Genomic DNA, 12,804 nt, shown 5'->3' on the forward strand with positions numbered 1-12,804 from the left:
GAAGGATTTGAAAGAGAAGACATCGTTCGGCTTCTAGTCCAGGGTATATACAAGGGAGAGTATAGGCCTCTGCTTCGATATTCTTCATGAGGGGTAACATTCCTCGTCCAGTCTCACACCAAGCTATGCCTATAGCGAGCTAATGAGGCAAGGGTTCTCAGGAAGCTGCATAAAACGGCACACTCGCAGGGACAATCACTTGGCGTTCCTCACTCTGCCTTGGAAGCAGTATTTCGTTGAATGTGGGGATGGCGTAAATGGTGCTGATATTGGAAGAGGAAATCCATACAAAGAATATGATCAGGGCGTGGTCAGGCTAACTAGCAAAAATCACTAGGGCTATAGTAAAATGAGCTTGCTTTGGATGCGACAGTTGCACATATGCCCCTGAAAATTTACAGCTTCCCCCTTGACTGAATTTCTCGCACAATCCTGCACTGCTGCATGCCTTCTGCCCCTGCGCGCTCAAGAAGCTCCCTGCGGAGTATTTTACCACTGGGCACTTTCGGAATGGCATCTATGAATTCAACTTCCGACAGCCACTTGTGACGCACTTTCTGAGACCGGATCAGCTCCATCAGCTCCTGACCCACAACGCGCCAAGAAATCTCCCCAGTTGCTCTACTGTCAGATGTTCCCTTCATCACCACATATGCCTTCGGTCTTTGTCCCGAGTATTCCTCGTGAATACCTACAACCGCTGCATCCGCTACAGCCGGGTGCTGCAACAAGCTATCCTCTAACTCTACAGGAGACACACCTATGCCTTTGACTTTAATCATATCTTTGATCCTATCGGTGATGGTCAGAAATCCTTCGCCGTCAATGAAGCCAACGTCACCGGTGCGTAACCAACCATCTGGAGGAAAGGTCTCGTTAGTAGCCTCATCGTTACCTAAATATCCCATGGCTATTTGCGGGCCTCTGGCGTGGATTTCTCCCTGTGCATTATAGCCCAAGGGAACTGATGTCATTGTATCAACAATACGCAGCTCTGTATTAGCCATGATGGTACCAACAGTATGCGCATACTTGTATCCCTCTTCATTAAGGGAATGGGTTGTTAGGGCGCCACAAGTCTCCGTCATCCCGTAGCTTTGTTTCAGGCCAGTTCTGGGATAAGCTTTTTCTAGCTGCCGAAGTAACTCAGTTGCAATTGGCGCTGCACCTGAAGAGAAGGTTTTAACATGGGAAAGATCATACTGTGCCACTTTTGGATCATTAAGAAGTCGAACAATCATGGGTGGTACAATTGGCACTTCCGTGATTTGGTGCTTCGTAATGGTGTCTAGCATGGATTCCATGGTAAATGACGGCAGCATCAATACCTCCATATCACGCATTATGGGCACGTGTATCAAATGGATCAATCCGATGACTTGTATTTAAGTTTATCAGCCAATATCCAAATTACATCCAGAGGGGACACAGTCCTACCATGATAGAGCGGGAGCACGGCGAGCATCTTCGTGTTCTCGATGTCAGATGTTTGCCTAGCTTGCATGCACTGTGCGATGATATTATGATGTGACAGCATGACCTGCCATTCTATATTAGCAGGTAGTAAAGAAACACATGAAGACAAATGCAATAGTTTGAAACTTACAGCTTTTGGCCGTCCCGTGGTTCCACTACTGAAGTTCAGGTATCCACACGAATCCCGGTTACTGCTCCCATCCAGTATTTTGAACGATCCCTCCTGACCGCCAGGGCCATAAGATCTTCCAATATCAATGCAATCTTGCAGGGTTGATTGAGAACCATGTCGCCCTTCCAGCAGGAACACCCTCGCATGCGGGATTCCTATACTGTTTGCTGATCTCATGACCTTAGACAGACAAGAAGGAATGGTGAAAATTAACTTTGCGCTTGAAGAACGGAGAAGATATGCTAGTTCATCCGCGCCATGAGCAGGGGATGCGCCTGCTACAATGCCACCTGATGAGAATCAGCAAACCTTGCATGCCTGGTGAAGGAGTCAAATGAAGGGTGGGTGACAACCAGCTCGAACAATTGCCATCATTGCTACTGGATAATGTATTGAGTTCGGACCAAGAATGATGACGGTGTCACCAGGCCTAAGCCCATGTTTCTGTACTAACGCGGTTGACGCGAAAGTGGAACAAGCTTTCACATCCTGGTGGCCTATCCGCACACCCGTGGCAGCATCGTTGAAGCCACCCGTTATTGTAGGTTGTTGTGCCGTATGATGCCTGAAGTCGAAGAGCCAGTCCCAAATAGCTACGTCTGTAGGAACTGTTTTTTTTTGTCAGTTTAGGAAAGGGTATTGTATCGCAATTGGGTCACACCATCTAGCCTGGGCCTTGTCGAGGAGAAGATCATGGTGGAATGGAAGGTAAAGCTCGATATTGTTTTGCAAAGTCACTGTAATGATTATAGTACTATCTGTAGTGAAGAATCCTGACGACGACAAATATGTGGTTGTTGGCTTTATTCAGATACTTGTTCTGTGGCGTCCCCCTCAGATTGCAAGGCAATCCCTGTTCCACCCATGCTCTTCTCCATTCCTGACAATGCAGACCATCCTTGTTAAATCATTATCAAATCGTCACTGGTTTTGACCCGATTATCACCCGGATGAAAAGGCAGGGTTACACGACCGTGCCACAAGAGATGAGTTAGTGTGGGAATATCCTCCGAGAGGTTATCTAGTCGTCTGTAGGCGCTTTACCTCTTGGAGATATCTGCATGCATCCAATCCCCTTGCGACGATCATCTTCACTAAACCACGGTTTCGGCTGTTGTAAGTTACAGTATGAGATTTTGAAAAGTACGGCAGAATGCACGGACCCATTTCGGGAAGGAATATCGAATTCAGACCTCGTATCTGCAAGGCCCAATTTCCAGAAATTTGCATGCAGCTCTCGTATCTACTCATTGCGATAATGATGAACCCCTCTTTGGTTCAAGATCTCTTCCTCCGAGAACCAATTTCCATGCATTCCGTACGGAACCCGTTGTGGCAAGATCACCCGGCCAACAACTTCCTTCATGCTCACCGCATCAATGATCCATAACTCACTATGTGCGTCCGGCAGAGGATCTCCGCGGTCATCCAGCCAAGATTCGTCAAAGACATACGTAACAAGCCATCCATCATCCTCAGAGACACCATCCTTGCGAGGCACGAACGAGCATTCCTGTGCGTAATGCCTCGGAGGCAGAGCAAAAACTTTGATGGGGTCATGAGGATCCTCGGAGTTGATGATCTCATGGATAGAACGAGTATCAACACATCCATGAACCTGGGACGGTGGATTGTCAAGCCCCTTGCGGAGGATTGACTCCACGTTGACCTTTACCAGGCTATCTATCTTGAAGCAGCTGTTATGCGTGGTCGCAAAATTTCCTTCCCTCATCGAACAGCCGTAGACAAATTTCGTTACACTCATTTGCAAGTGTCCAGGGACATGAGGAAACTCAAACGGGATCGCGGATAGAGCCCATTGCTGTTTGATATTATCCGAGGTACCGGCGGAGGGAAATTGATAATAGTAAAGGCGGCACTCGGGTTCAGATGGACAGGCCCATTCCGGACAGTCCAGCCCACCCATCCAGTATAGAGAAGAAAGGCTGTTGATGCGACACAGCAAGGTGTGAACTCGGTAGCCATTGACGTCCCTCTCGTCCCATGTATTGACGGTGTGCATCACTATGCAGGCATCGGTTGTATACCATTTTACCCTATCTGGTGAGTGTCGTGGAAAGACCCCAAGGCGTGTATGGCCTGCGGGATCGTACTCGACCGCTGGTCTACCATGGCGAAGCCTATAGGGATCTAATGAAACAGGTGTATCAATAAGTACGGTGTGCCTGTGAGACACTCCAAAATCGTGCATTAGCTTCCCTGACTTCAATCCCGGCACAGCCTGGTTCAAAGCCGGGGTGGCGTTGGTAGGGACGCCTTGCGGCACGATTGAGTAATTGATATAAGGCGGGAGAAACGTGGAATGGAACAATATGAGTTCTCCTGTCTCGCGATCCACACGGGGCTTGAGATGATGTCAGCTTCCAAGAAATAAGCTTCTGGGTCGGCCTAGATTCCATACATGAGCCGTAGTCATTTCTTTGTACACCCCTTCAAGACCAGGAGCACCGAAATAGGGCTTTGATGAATCCTTCTGATCTGACTCGCCTTCAGCTTGGCTTCCGGTAAACCAGCCAACGGTTTTTAATGAGGGAAGAAAAACCCGCATGGGAGGCCCGATTTCATTAGTGGCAAGGACTCGGCCATCGTGATGAAAGAGGCTTGTATTGGCAGTACCTATTCTTTTGATTGGACGGGCGATCCAACCACAGATCGATGCAGTTACTATCGCTGCTGTGCGTACGAGGCTCATTGCTATTTTGATCGATGATGATCTTGGATCAATCATGGTGTTCATACCAGGAATGACGGGGTAGATCCATGGGGACTTTTTACGGGCACTGTAAACATCTGTCTCGATATACTGATTAGAGAAAACCGGCTGGGCTCTTGGTGTATCTAGATCCCGCTTGAAGAAAACGCCAGTGAGCATGCCATCGCCGTCGAACCAGTGGATATCGTGCTTTGTGTCATCTTTAAGCGGGTTACTTCCATTCCGAACGTATTGACCACCGTGGAACTCTTCGGGTATTGAGCCCTTCACAACACAGGTAATGTCAGACACCGTGGTCTGGATGGGCGCAAAGTTTCCGAGGAGATACCTATTCATCGTCTTTTAGCGTAGTAGCTTATTCAGTAGCAAGGGAATCATACAAATTCTTTTGCTGACCTGCCATTTCTTTGCTCTGCTGCTTCACAGCTTGAAGACTACCAACCCGAATGTTGAAAAGGTGTGTGCAAGGAACAAATTTATCTAGCCTAGCTCGGCTGGACAAAAATAAGATATATAATCAGGCTCGACGCCAGCTATACGTCATCAGTGGTCGTTGATAAGACCATCTAATACCCTTCGGCAATTGTAGGTAGCACAACAACAAGGCAGGGTACCACGGCATTTGTAGATATATGCTCAACTAGGTCGATCCTTGATTGAGCGCCAAATAACCCCATAGTGACTCTGCCGTCTTGTAGTGCAGCTTGAGAAACACTGCACTCCTCTTTAGCTCAAGTATAACTGCGTCATGATCGACCATCGTCATGTCGATAATTTGTTACACCCCTTGGTGTACCTTGACCTCGTTATCTTACTGTCTTGGCATTGGCAAATATTATATAGTGTGCAATGGGTTATCTTGTCGCCGTCACTAGATAGAGGTACTTCGCTACTATCATCGAGTACCTTACTGCACCCTTGGCTCGGAGACAATCAACTCAATATGCCATATGAGTATGCAATCATGTAGGCAAATATCTACCATGCGAGCAATTACCTTTCACTGAGTACAGCAGACATCTTTTCTCCAACGTCCCGTGGGCGCTTGGGGTTACCGCACTATCTTGGCCCATTATGACACGATTGGACTGGGCAAAGCTTTGCACTATTATAGCTGTACGTTCACCTTGACTGTAGCCCTTTTGGCTACTCTAATATATTTATAGGTTGCAGTCGGAGTGACTATGCCATGGGATTCGTACTTGATCCACAACGAAATTTTCTCCTACAATCCTAGTGCATTGTTTGGCTACAGGATATTGCTCGTTCCGGTGGAAGACGTTTTTTTCGTCGCGTTTCAGATTTACAACACGGGGATGCTTTATGTCATGCTAACACGTCATTTGGTTTTCCCTTCTTTTCTGCGACAGGTCTCCACAATCTATCGAGCTTTAGGTATCATTTTTCTTGCTGCATTTACTGTGGCTGGTATGATTTGCATCTGGCATGGGGGTAGATACACCTACCTCGGGTTCATTCTCGCTTGGGCCTGCACAGTTCTCTTATTACAATGGTAAAGTCCACAGGAGATGAAGGAGTCCTTTTTAATCTTAATTTGTATGCAGGCTACTCGCAGGCGGCTTCATAGTCCAGCTCCCAGTACAGATGATACTGATATCTGTGATACTACCTACATTATTCTTGTGGGCAGTTGACACATATGCTTTGCAGCAGGGAACTTGGGTTATTCAGGCTGGAACTAAGCTTGACTGGCAAATATGGGGCAGGCTCGATATCGAGTATGTCACGAGAAGCAGCCAGGAGAGACTTTGCTAAATTTCATCACAGAGAAGCATTATTCTTTTTGCTCACAAATATGATGATAGTGTTTGGCATTGCAGTAAGTGACTTTGCAATAGCCCTGACACACGGTCGACTAGCTAGCTCGCCTGGTACTATCAATACTCCTCTTTCATACAATCATATCTTACACGATTTTGTTCGTTTGCCACATACCCTAGATGATGACTTTGTGGCTTGCATTGAAAAATCGGTTTGCCGCCTGGCTATTTCGAGTCAGAGTATGTATCTTGGTTCTGCTATGTTTCAGGGCCCACTCCGGATCGACTTAATCATGCTGTACGTCAACAAATCTTGTTTTGAATGAGTAGTGAACCTAATTTACGTCGAAGTTATTCCTTCTGCCGAATTGCAGATGACTTGGTCGACGAGGCCGGAGATCGAAAGAATGCCTCAGATGTCCTCGACCAGTGCGCTTTGGAGCTGGAACGTCGCTTTACATCAAAGGTGGACTGCGTTGAACAAGGATACTCCAAGTACCCGGAGCTCACCCAAGCGATAAAAAATTTACCCGCAACAAGACTGCGCATTGAGCCATTACAAAGTCTTCTTGAAGGATTCCGCACGGATCTAAGATTTGATAGCGAGTCCAATTCGTTCCCCATTCATTCAGAGCAAGACTTGGACAACTACGCCTATCATGTCGCAGGCACAGTGGCTGCAAGCATGATAGACTTGCTCGTACACCATTTCCCTTGCTATGCACATGCTACGAACGATACAGTGAAAAATGAGACCCTGGCAGCAGCAGAAATGATGGGTCGAGCGCTACAGTTGGTCAATATAGCGCGAGACATTGAAAGAGATATTGCGATAGGTCGAGTTTACATTCCTACTACCTGGCTCAAGCAAGAAGGTATCACGCCTGCGGATGTAATCAGAGGTCAACAGACTGAATCTGTTGAGCGCTTGAGGGAGCGTGTCCTTATCAAAGCCCAGGACTACCACGATCGTTCATTACCAGCGCTAGCCTCCCTACCGGTAGAACTTCAAGGCCCTCTACGCGCGGTAATCGAAAATTACATGGAGATTGGGGCTGCTCTCAAGCGTGGACATCGCTCCGGGCCGGTCAGGAAGCTTAAGCTGTCTTTGTGGCGTCGGTTACTGGTCACCTATCGTGCCATGATGGCTTGATATCAAAGCTATATTTCAATAAATGCATGGATCCTCCGGACAGTGTGCGGTGATGCAAGTAGAACCCAGAATGTATATCCTCTATGTTTGTGGTTCATCAGCCTGAAGTGAAGAATTTGCTTATACCACCGCAAGCTGCTTTTTTGAGTACTACGTATGGCATAGTACAGCTACTGAAGACTCTTAGCTTCGCAGGATGAAGCACATCCGTTACGAGACTACAACAATGCATCCATTCGTCCATATGTAGCCATGACCAGTTATCTAGGTCTGCCTGAAAGAATCCATGCTGTCCTACCATACAATACATGATGCAGTGTCACAGAAAACAACTCATCCTCAGGTAGTTTGGTCTGGCCATAAACCCCTGCATGGATTACGTCTGCATGATGAAGCATGGGCTCTGCTGCAAGTACCCCTCCATGGCGTATTATATTCTCATCCCTCAGGCACCGTATCACAACACTGGACACAGTATGCCGCAGACCTATCTTGTAACAGGGTTGCATAGACATGAAGGTGGCCATCTCAGTGCATAGAGCGGGGAGTTCTGGACCGGTGCAGCAAGGATCGGGCTTTGGAAGACAGTAGAATTGCAAGGTTGACATTTGATTCAGCGTCTCACGCGAAAAAGTCTTCTATATCTCGGTGGGTGAGTAAATTGCCGATCGTCCCTCTTCCCTCCTTTTCTTGGTCACGCAAAGGTTGGAACAAGGATGGCAAAGTTCAGTAAAAGAACGTTCCATCCGTCTGAGTGCCATGTAAATGCCCCACTTTTGCAATTTACAATACCGGGCTGATACGGTAATTGCAACTTTTATAAAAAGATACACTCCAGATGAAGAAGTCTGCAAGGAGCACATACAATTTAGTCAGATGGATTGAGCAGCAGCGTTACTCGACGCCACTGTACTATCATCCAATGTAATATTGTGTTCTCCCAACCATCTTCACTACTTCAATTCTGCCCGAAACTTGACACATTGGTCCAAAGGAGACGTCAAGTACACTTACACGATGGCCAAAAAGTCCGCCCTCGTAGTCGGTATGTACATTCTAAACAAAGCCTCTGCAGCCTGCTTTCGACGGTGCCATAGTGTCTGATCAGAATATCACAGGCGCGGGTGTGGGAGGAATTTCAACTGCCGCGCGACTTGCCCGGGAGGGATTCACGGTGACTGTGCTGGAGAAACATGCCTTTGTTGGAGGGAGATGTTCTATTATACAACGAGATGGATACGTAAGTTCTCGGGTTGCAAAAGTTTACCACTAAACTAAAGCAATATAGCGCTTCGATCAAGGGCCATCTCTTCTCTTAATGCGTGAAATCTTCAGCAGAACCTTTCAAGATCTTGGAACATCCCTCAGTTCGGAAGGTGTAGAGCTACTGAAATGCGAACCCAACTACTGCATTTGGTTTCCAGATAATGATATTGTGGAGCTATCTTCTGATATAACACGGTTGAAAGAGGAGGTCATCCGACACGAGGGTATAACGGGCCTCTCTAAGCTTTTGGACTTCCTGAAGGAGACTGGTCAATACTACAATTTGACCTTGGACTATATAATGAACAGAGATTTTCCACACTTCCTCAGTCTTCTGCAGCCCAATGTCCTGAGGGCGCTCGTCGCTATGCGCCCATGGACTACCATGGCTGGTATCGTTGAGCAGTACTTTACTAGTACCAAGATGAAGCAAGCATGGACATTTGCTTCTATGTACATGGGTATGAGCCCATACCAGGCACCTGGAACATATAGCCTGTTGCAGTACTCCGAGACCGTCGATGGAATTTGGTATCCCCGTGGTGGGTTTCAAAAGGTGAGTTATACCTGTCAATCACACCAGATCAGACACCTCCCATATTCCGCGCAATAACACATTAGGAATACAAATTAACAACTAACCACCACCAGGTCCTACAAGCCCTTGCAGACGTTGGTCGTAGACTGGGCGTGGACTACCGTCTACGGGCCCCAGTAGACTCTGTTCTCCTAGCTCCGGACCAACGGTCGGCAAAAGGTGTTCGGCTTAGTTCAGGCGAAGAAATACACGCTGATCTGGTTGTCATAAATGCAGACCTAGTGTATGCCTACAATAATCTACTCCCAGAATCAGGATACGGCAGGTCATTACAACAACGCCATACCTCCTGTAGCAGTATCTCTTTCTTTTGGGCATTTGATACCACCTTCCCACAGCTCAAATCCCACAATATATTTCTTGCAGAGAGATATCGTGAGAGCTTTGACTCCATATTCGTTGACCACAGTATCCCAGATGAACCCTCGTTTTATCTGAATGTTCCCAGTCGGATTGACCCAACAGCAGCCCCACCTGGCAAAGACGCCGTGGTTGTGCTAGTACCAGTAGGGAGCCTGAGGGAACCGGGAACCAATGATAAGAAACACTGGGAGAGGATTATCCCAGACATACGTGATCTAGTTATAAGAACAATCGAAGAAAGGACTGGTCTTCGAAACCTGAGGTCGAAATTGCTACACGAGACGTATGAGACCCCTCACTCGTGGAAGGATAAATTTAACCTGGACCGTGGCGCTATACTTGGGCTCTCGCACTCGTTCTTCAATATGTTGAGCTTTCGGCCTAGTCTCAAACATCCGACGATAGATGGACTCTACTTTGCAGGAGCTAGCACCCACCCCGGCACAGGGGTCCCAGTCTGCTTAGCAGGAAGTAAGTTGGTCTGCGAGAGGATCTTACGGGACACAAGGCTCGAGCAACGGATTATGTTCGCGACTGCCTATATTTGGGTGACGTTTACGTTGGTTGTTGTTTTGGCTACGGCGTGTGTAACTTTGCTTTACCCGAGTTGCTTGGATAGCTTTCTATGTCTGGTTCAGTAAGACGTGGTACTACGAAGAATCACTACTATCGAAGTCGGTTGACTATATGTCCACGTATCTAAATACTGATTTTTAATACGCGCCGGATGCCCGGTTGCGAAGGATTGCCTATGACTAGTGGATATTTGTTGGTATTGCGTAAAAGTGTCCAGCTGAGATGACGCGGTATCACTGTTAAGGCATTGAAAATTGGCCCGGTATATCCACGACAATGATGGTATCAGGGACTGATCATAAGGAGATCCGGAAACCTGAGCGCTATTTACTTGGAGAGATTCTGATTGAGATTCTGATTGAGAGTCACCGCCAATTTGGTTGACACCCATCATGCAAAGCGACCATAAAGGCCGGTAGAACGCATAACTGAAAACAGAGGATACGTTCCTTGTACGTTTCTTGGCCATGTAGTCGCTAGGATGTTAGGGGGTGGGGGAATAATTAAATAAAAAGCAACATGTTAAATTGTAACCTGAGTATCGTCTGGAATGGGGCCACCGCTCAGTTTTGAGATAGCACCACTACCACCGGTAGGACGACCTTGCTATAGAGAGAACCGTCAGAAGCCCAAACGCCATCGCCAACATTACCCAGCGTCTATAATCCTTGGTGGTACTTTTCGCTTCCATCCAGTCTTTCATTATCTCTTGGACCACGAACTTTCCACTGAGCAGACATGCGGGAACTCCTGCGCCTGGATGTGTACTAGAGCCCGTAAAATACAAACCTTTAATAGCGAAATGTCTCATCTGCGGACGAAACCAAAGAACATTGTCAAAGTCATGAGATAAGCCTAGAATGGCTCCGCGATCCAAGTTGAACTTTTCACGCCACGTAAGAGGGCTGTTCACAATTTCGTGGACAAGCTTTTCACGCAGATTGCGAGCTCCTGTACGTGCTTCGATTGTGTCAAGTACAATGTCGCGCGTTTGAGCTACTAATATATTCCACCGTTTCTCTTCTTCATCACGACCCAGGGTGTCGACTAATCGACCAACCGGGACGAGAACCATGACGGATTCCCTGCCTGCTGGGGCAGCTGTCACATCTACCCGGCTGGGGACATTGACATAGAAGGAGAAGTCTTCCGGCACGTCATGATCGTCAAAGATCCTATCAAAGCTCTCGCGAAACCGGCCTGCCAGAAACACGTTATGAGGTCGAAGCTCAGGAATCTGCTCATCGAAGGCCCAGTAGAATGAAATGCTACTGCAAGAGGTAGACCGCTTGCGTAGGCGTTCAGCTTCGCGGGAGGGAGACAGAAGATGGTTATAAGCATAGACCAAATCAGCATTCACCACAATGATATCAGCTTGTAGAACCTCGCCGGTTTCCAAACGTACACCTGTTGCTTTTGCATTATCATCACTGAGCTCGATCTTGGCTACCGGGCTATCCAATAAGTACTCTACCCCAAGGCGACGTGCCACTTCACTGAGGGCATGTAGCACCTGTGGTAGTAAATAAGCTCAACTGTGCCTTTCTTTGAGGGAAATAGTTCCATACGCGCTGAAAGCCCCCTCTCGGATACCAGATTCCATCAGTCATCTCAATGTAAGGCAAGAGACTGAAGGCACCTAGGGCGCGATAAGGGCTTATCCCGAGATACATGCTTTCGAAACTCCAAACGCGACGCATCTTTTCCGATCGAAAATATTTGGCTGCTTGGCTGTACATGCTCGTCCAAGGCCGGATATGAAGGAAACCTTTGAAAAGCGCCGGATGGAACATGCTTCTTAGGGTGGGAAAGCTTTGTTTGAAGACACTCTCCTTACAAAGCTCATATTGCAGGCCCGATTCGGCAAGGAAAGTACAGAAACGGCTGAAACCCTGTGGCCCCTCATGATACTCCATTTGCGCTTCGAGACGGGGGATGTCGCGGGATAGCTCGATGTGATCATGATCTGGAAACCAGATGCAGTAGTTGGGCTCACACTCAAGCATATGAATACCTTCATTCTCCAAAGAAGTGCCTAGCTCCTGGAATGCCTGGCGGAAGAACTCCGGCATAAGCACTAGAGAGGGACCTTGGTCGTATCTCTTTCAGCATGTTAAAACATCTTCCTCCGTGTTGCTGAGATTAATGGAAAACATATTTGCTGCAACAAGAATACATACATATCCATCTTTGTGAAGAAGTGAGCATCTACCGCCAACAAAATTATTCTTCTCGACCACTTTCACCTGGAAGCCTTCAAGGGCCAACCGAGCCGCCGCAGCTATACCGCCGGCTCCAGCACCTGCTTTGGTCAGTAACGGTGGTTTTTCAGGTTCTCAGCTTGCTAACCAATCACAATGACGGATGCGGGTGATTTTGTGGTTTCCATGTTTACGTAAAGTTTCCGAGTTTGTAAAAGGATAGCTCCGTCTGGAGCGGGGATACATGAAGGTTACGTAGAACTAATTAATGCTAGGGTCTACGTTGTAAGTGAAGGCAACTACGATGATCCCCATAGTGGCGGATTCTCCAGAGAAGACACGGCCAAGCATGCTACCCTTACTTCCATCATAAGACTCAGCAAGCCATCATCACACCTGTTTAATCAAAGGTTCACCGTATGCACTGATCCGAGAATGGCATTCGTCCCCTTGCCGCATGTAGTAATCACAATGGATAATCAGA

At 47.4% G+C, this 12,804-nt stretch overlaps 5 protein-coding genes across 5 annotated transcripts; 2 read left to right on the forward strand and 3 right to left on the reverse strand.

The window, feature by feature from the left end:
• Window positions 1-388: 388 nt before the first annotated feature.
• Window positions 389-2,502, reverse strand: BO85DRAFT_448030 (acyl--CoA ligase). Its single transcript, XM_025659844.1, has 5 exons — window positions 2,310-2,502; window positions 2,002-2,256; window positions 1,607-1,938; window positions 1,438-1,540; window positions 389-1,378 (listed from the first exon to the last, which is right to left on the reverse strand). Exons 1-5 carry the CDS (start codon window positions 2,341-2,343, stop codon window positions 396-398), a joined length of 1,707 nt encoding a protein of 568 aa, XP_025516980.1. The 5' UTR covers window positions 2,344-2,502; the 3' UTR covers window positions 389-395.
• A 389-nt stretch (window positions 2,503-2,891) lies between these two features.
• BO85DRAFT_511603 (carotenoid oxygenase family protein) lies at window positions 2,892-4,834 on the reverse strand (the record flags this gene model as incomplete). The annotated part of the gene is made up of 4 exons (XM_025664611.1): window positions 4,763-4,834; window positions 4,071-4,710; window positions 3,705-4,013; window positions 2,892-3,470 (listed from the first exon to the last, which is right to left on the reverse strand). The coding sequence occupies exons 1-4, from the start codon at window positions 4,783-4,785 to the stop codon at window positions 2,892-2,894; spliced, it is 1,551 nt and encodes a 516-aa protein (XP_025516981.1). The 5' UTR covers window positions 4,786-4,834.
• A 1,589-nt stretch (window positions 4,835-6,423) lies between these two features.
• On the forward strand, window positions 6,424-7,316 carry BO85DRAFT_486673 (phytoene/squalene synthase family protein; the record flags this gene model as incomplete). Its single annotated transcript, XM_025663401.1, has 2 exons — window positions 6,424-6,461; window positions 6,515-7,316. The coding sequence occupies 2 exons, from the start codon at window positions 6,424-6,426 to the stop codon at window positions 7,314-7,316; spliced, it is 840 nt and encodes a 279-aa protein (XP_025516982.1).
• A 1,017-nt stretch (window positions 7,317-8,333) lies between these two features.
• On the forward strand, window positions 8,334-10,201 carry BO85DRAFT_518911 (phytoene desaturase family protein; the record flags this gene model as incomplete). Its single annotated transcript, XM_025665004.1, has 4 exons — window positions 8,334-8,361; window positions 8,435-8,556; window positions 8,605-9,138; window positions 9,234-10,201. 4 exons carry the CDS (start codon window positions 8,334-8,336, stop codon window positions 10,182-10,184), a joined length of 1,635 nt encoding a protein of 544 aa, XP_025516983.1. The 3' UTR covers window positions 10,185-10,201.
• Window positions 10,202-10,702: 501 nt separating this feature from the next.
• BO85DRAFT_511623 (phytoene desaturase family protein) lies at window positions 10,703-12,565 on the reverse strand (the record flags this gene model as incomplete). Its single annotated transcript, XM_025664612.1, has 5 exons — window positions 12,469-12,565; window positions 12,300-12,421; window positions 12,134-12,221; window positions 11,688-12,085; window positions 10,703-11,632 (listed from the first exon to the last, which is right to left on the reverse strand). The coding sequence occupies exons 1-5, from the start codon at window positions 12,506-12,508 to the stop codon at window positions 10,703-10,705; spliced, it is 1,578 nt and encodes a 525-aa protein (XP_025516984.1). The 5' UTR covers window positions 12,509-12,565.
• Between the last annotated feature and the right edge of the window lie 239 nt (window positions 12,566-12,804).

The sequence above is a fragment of the Aspergillus piperis genome (genome assembly GCF_003184755.1).
Source record: "Aspergillus piperis CBS 112811 unplaced genomic scaffold BO85scaffold_6, whole genome shotgun sequence".
Taxonomy (NCBI): Eukaryota; Fungi; Ascomycota; class Eurotiomycetes; order Eurotiales; family Aspergillaceae; genus Aspergillus; species Aspergillus piperis.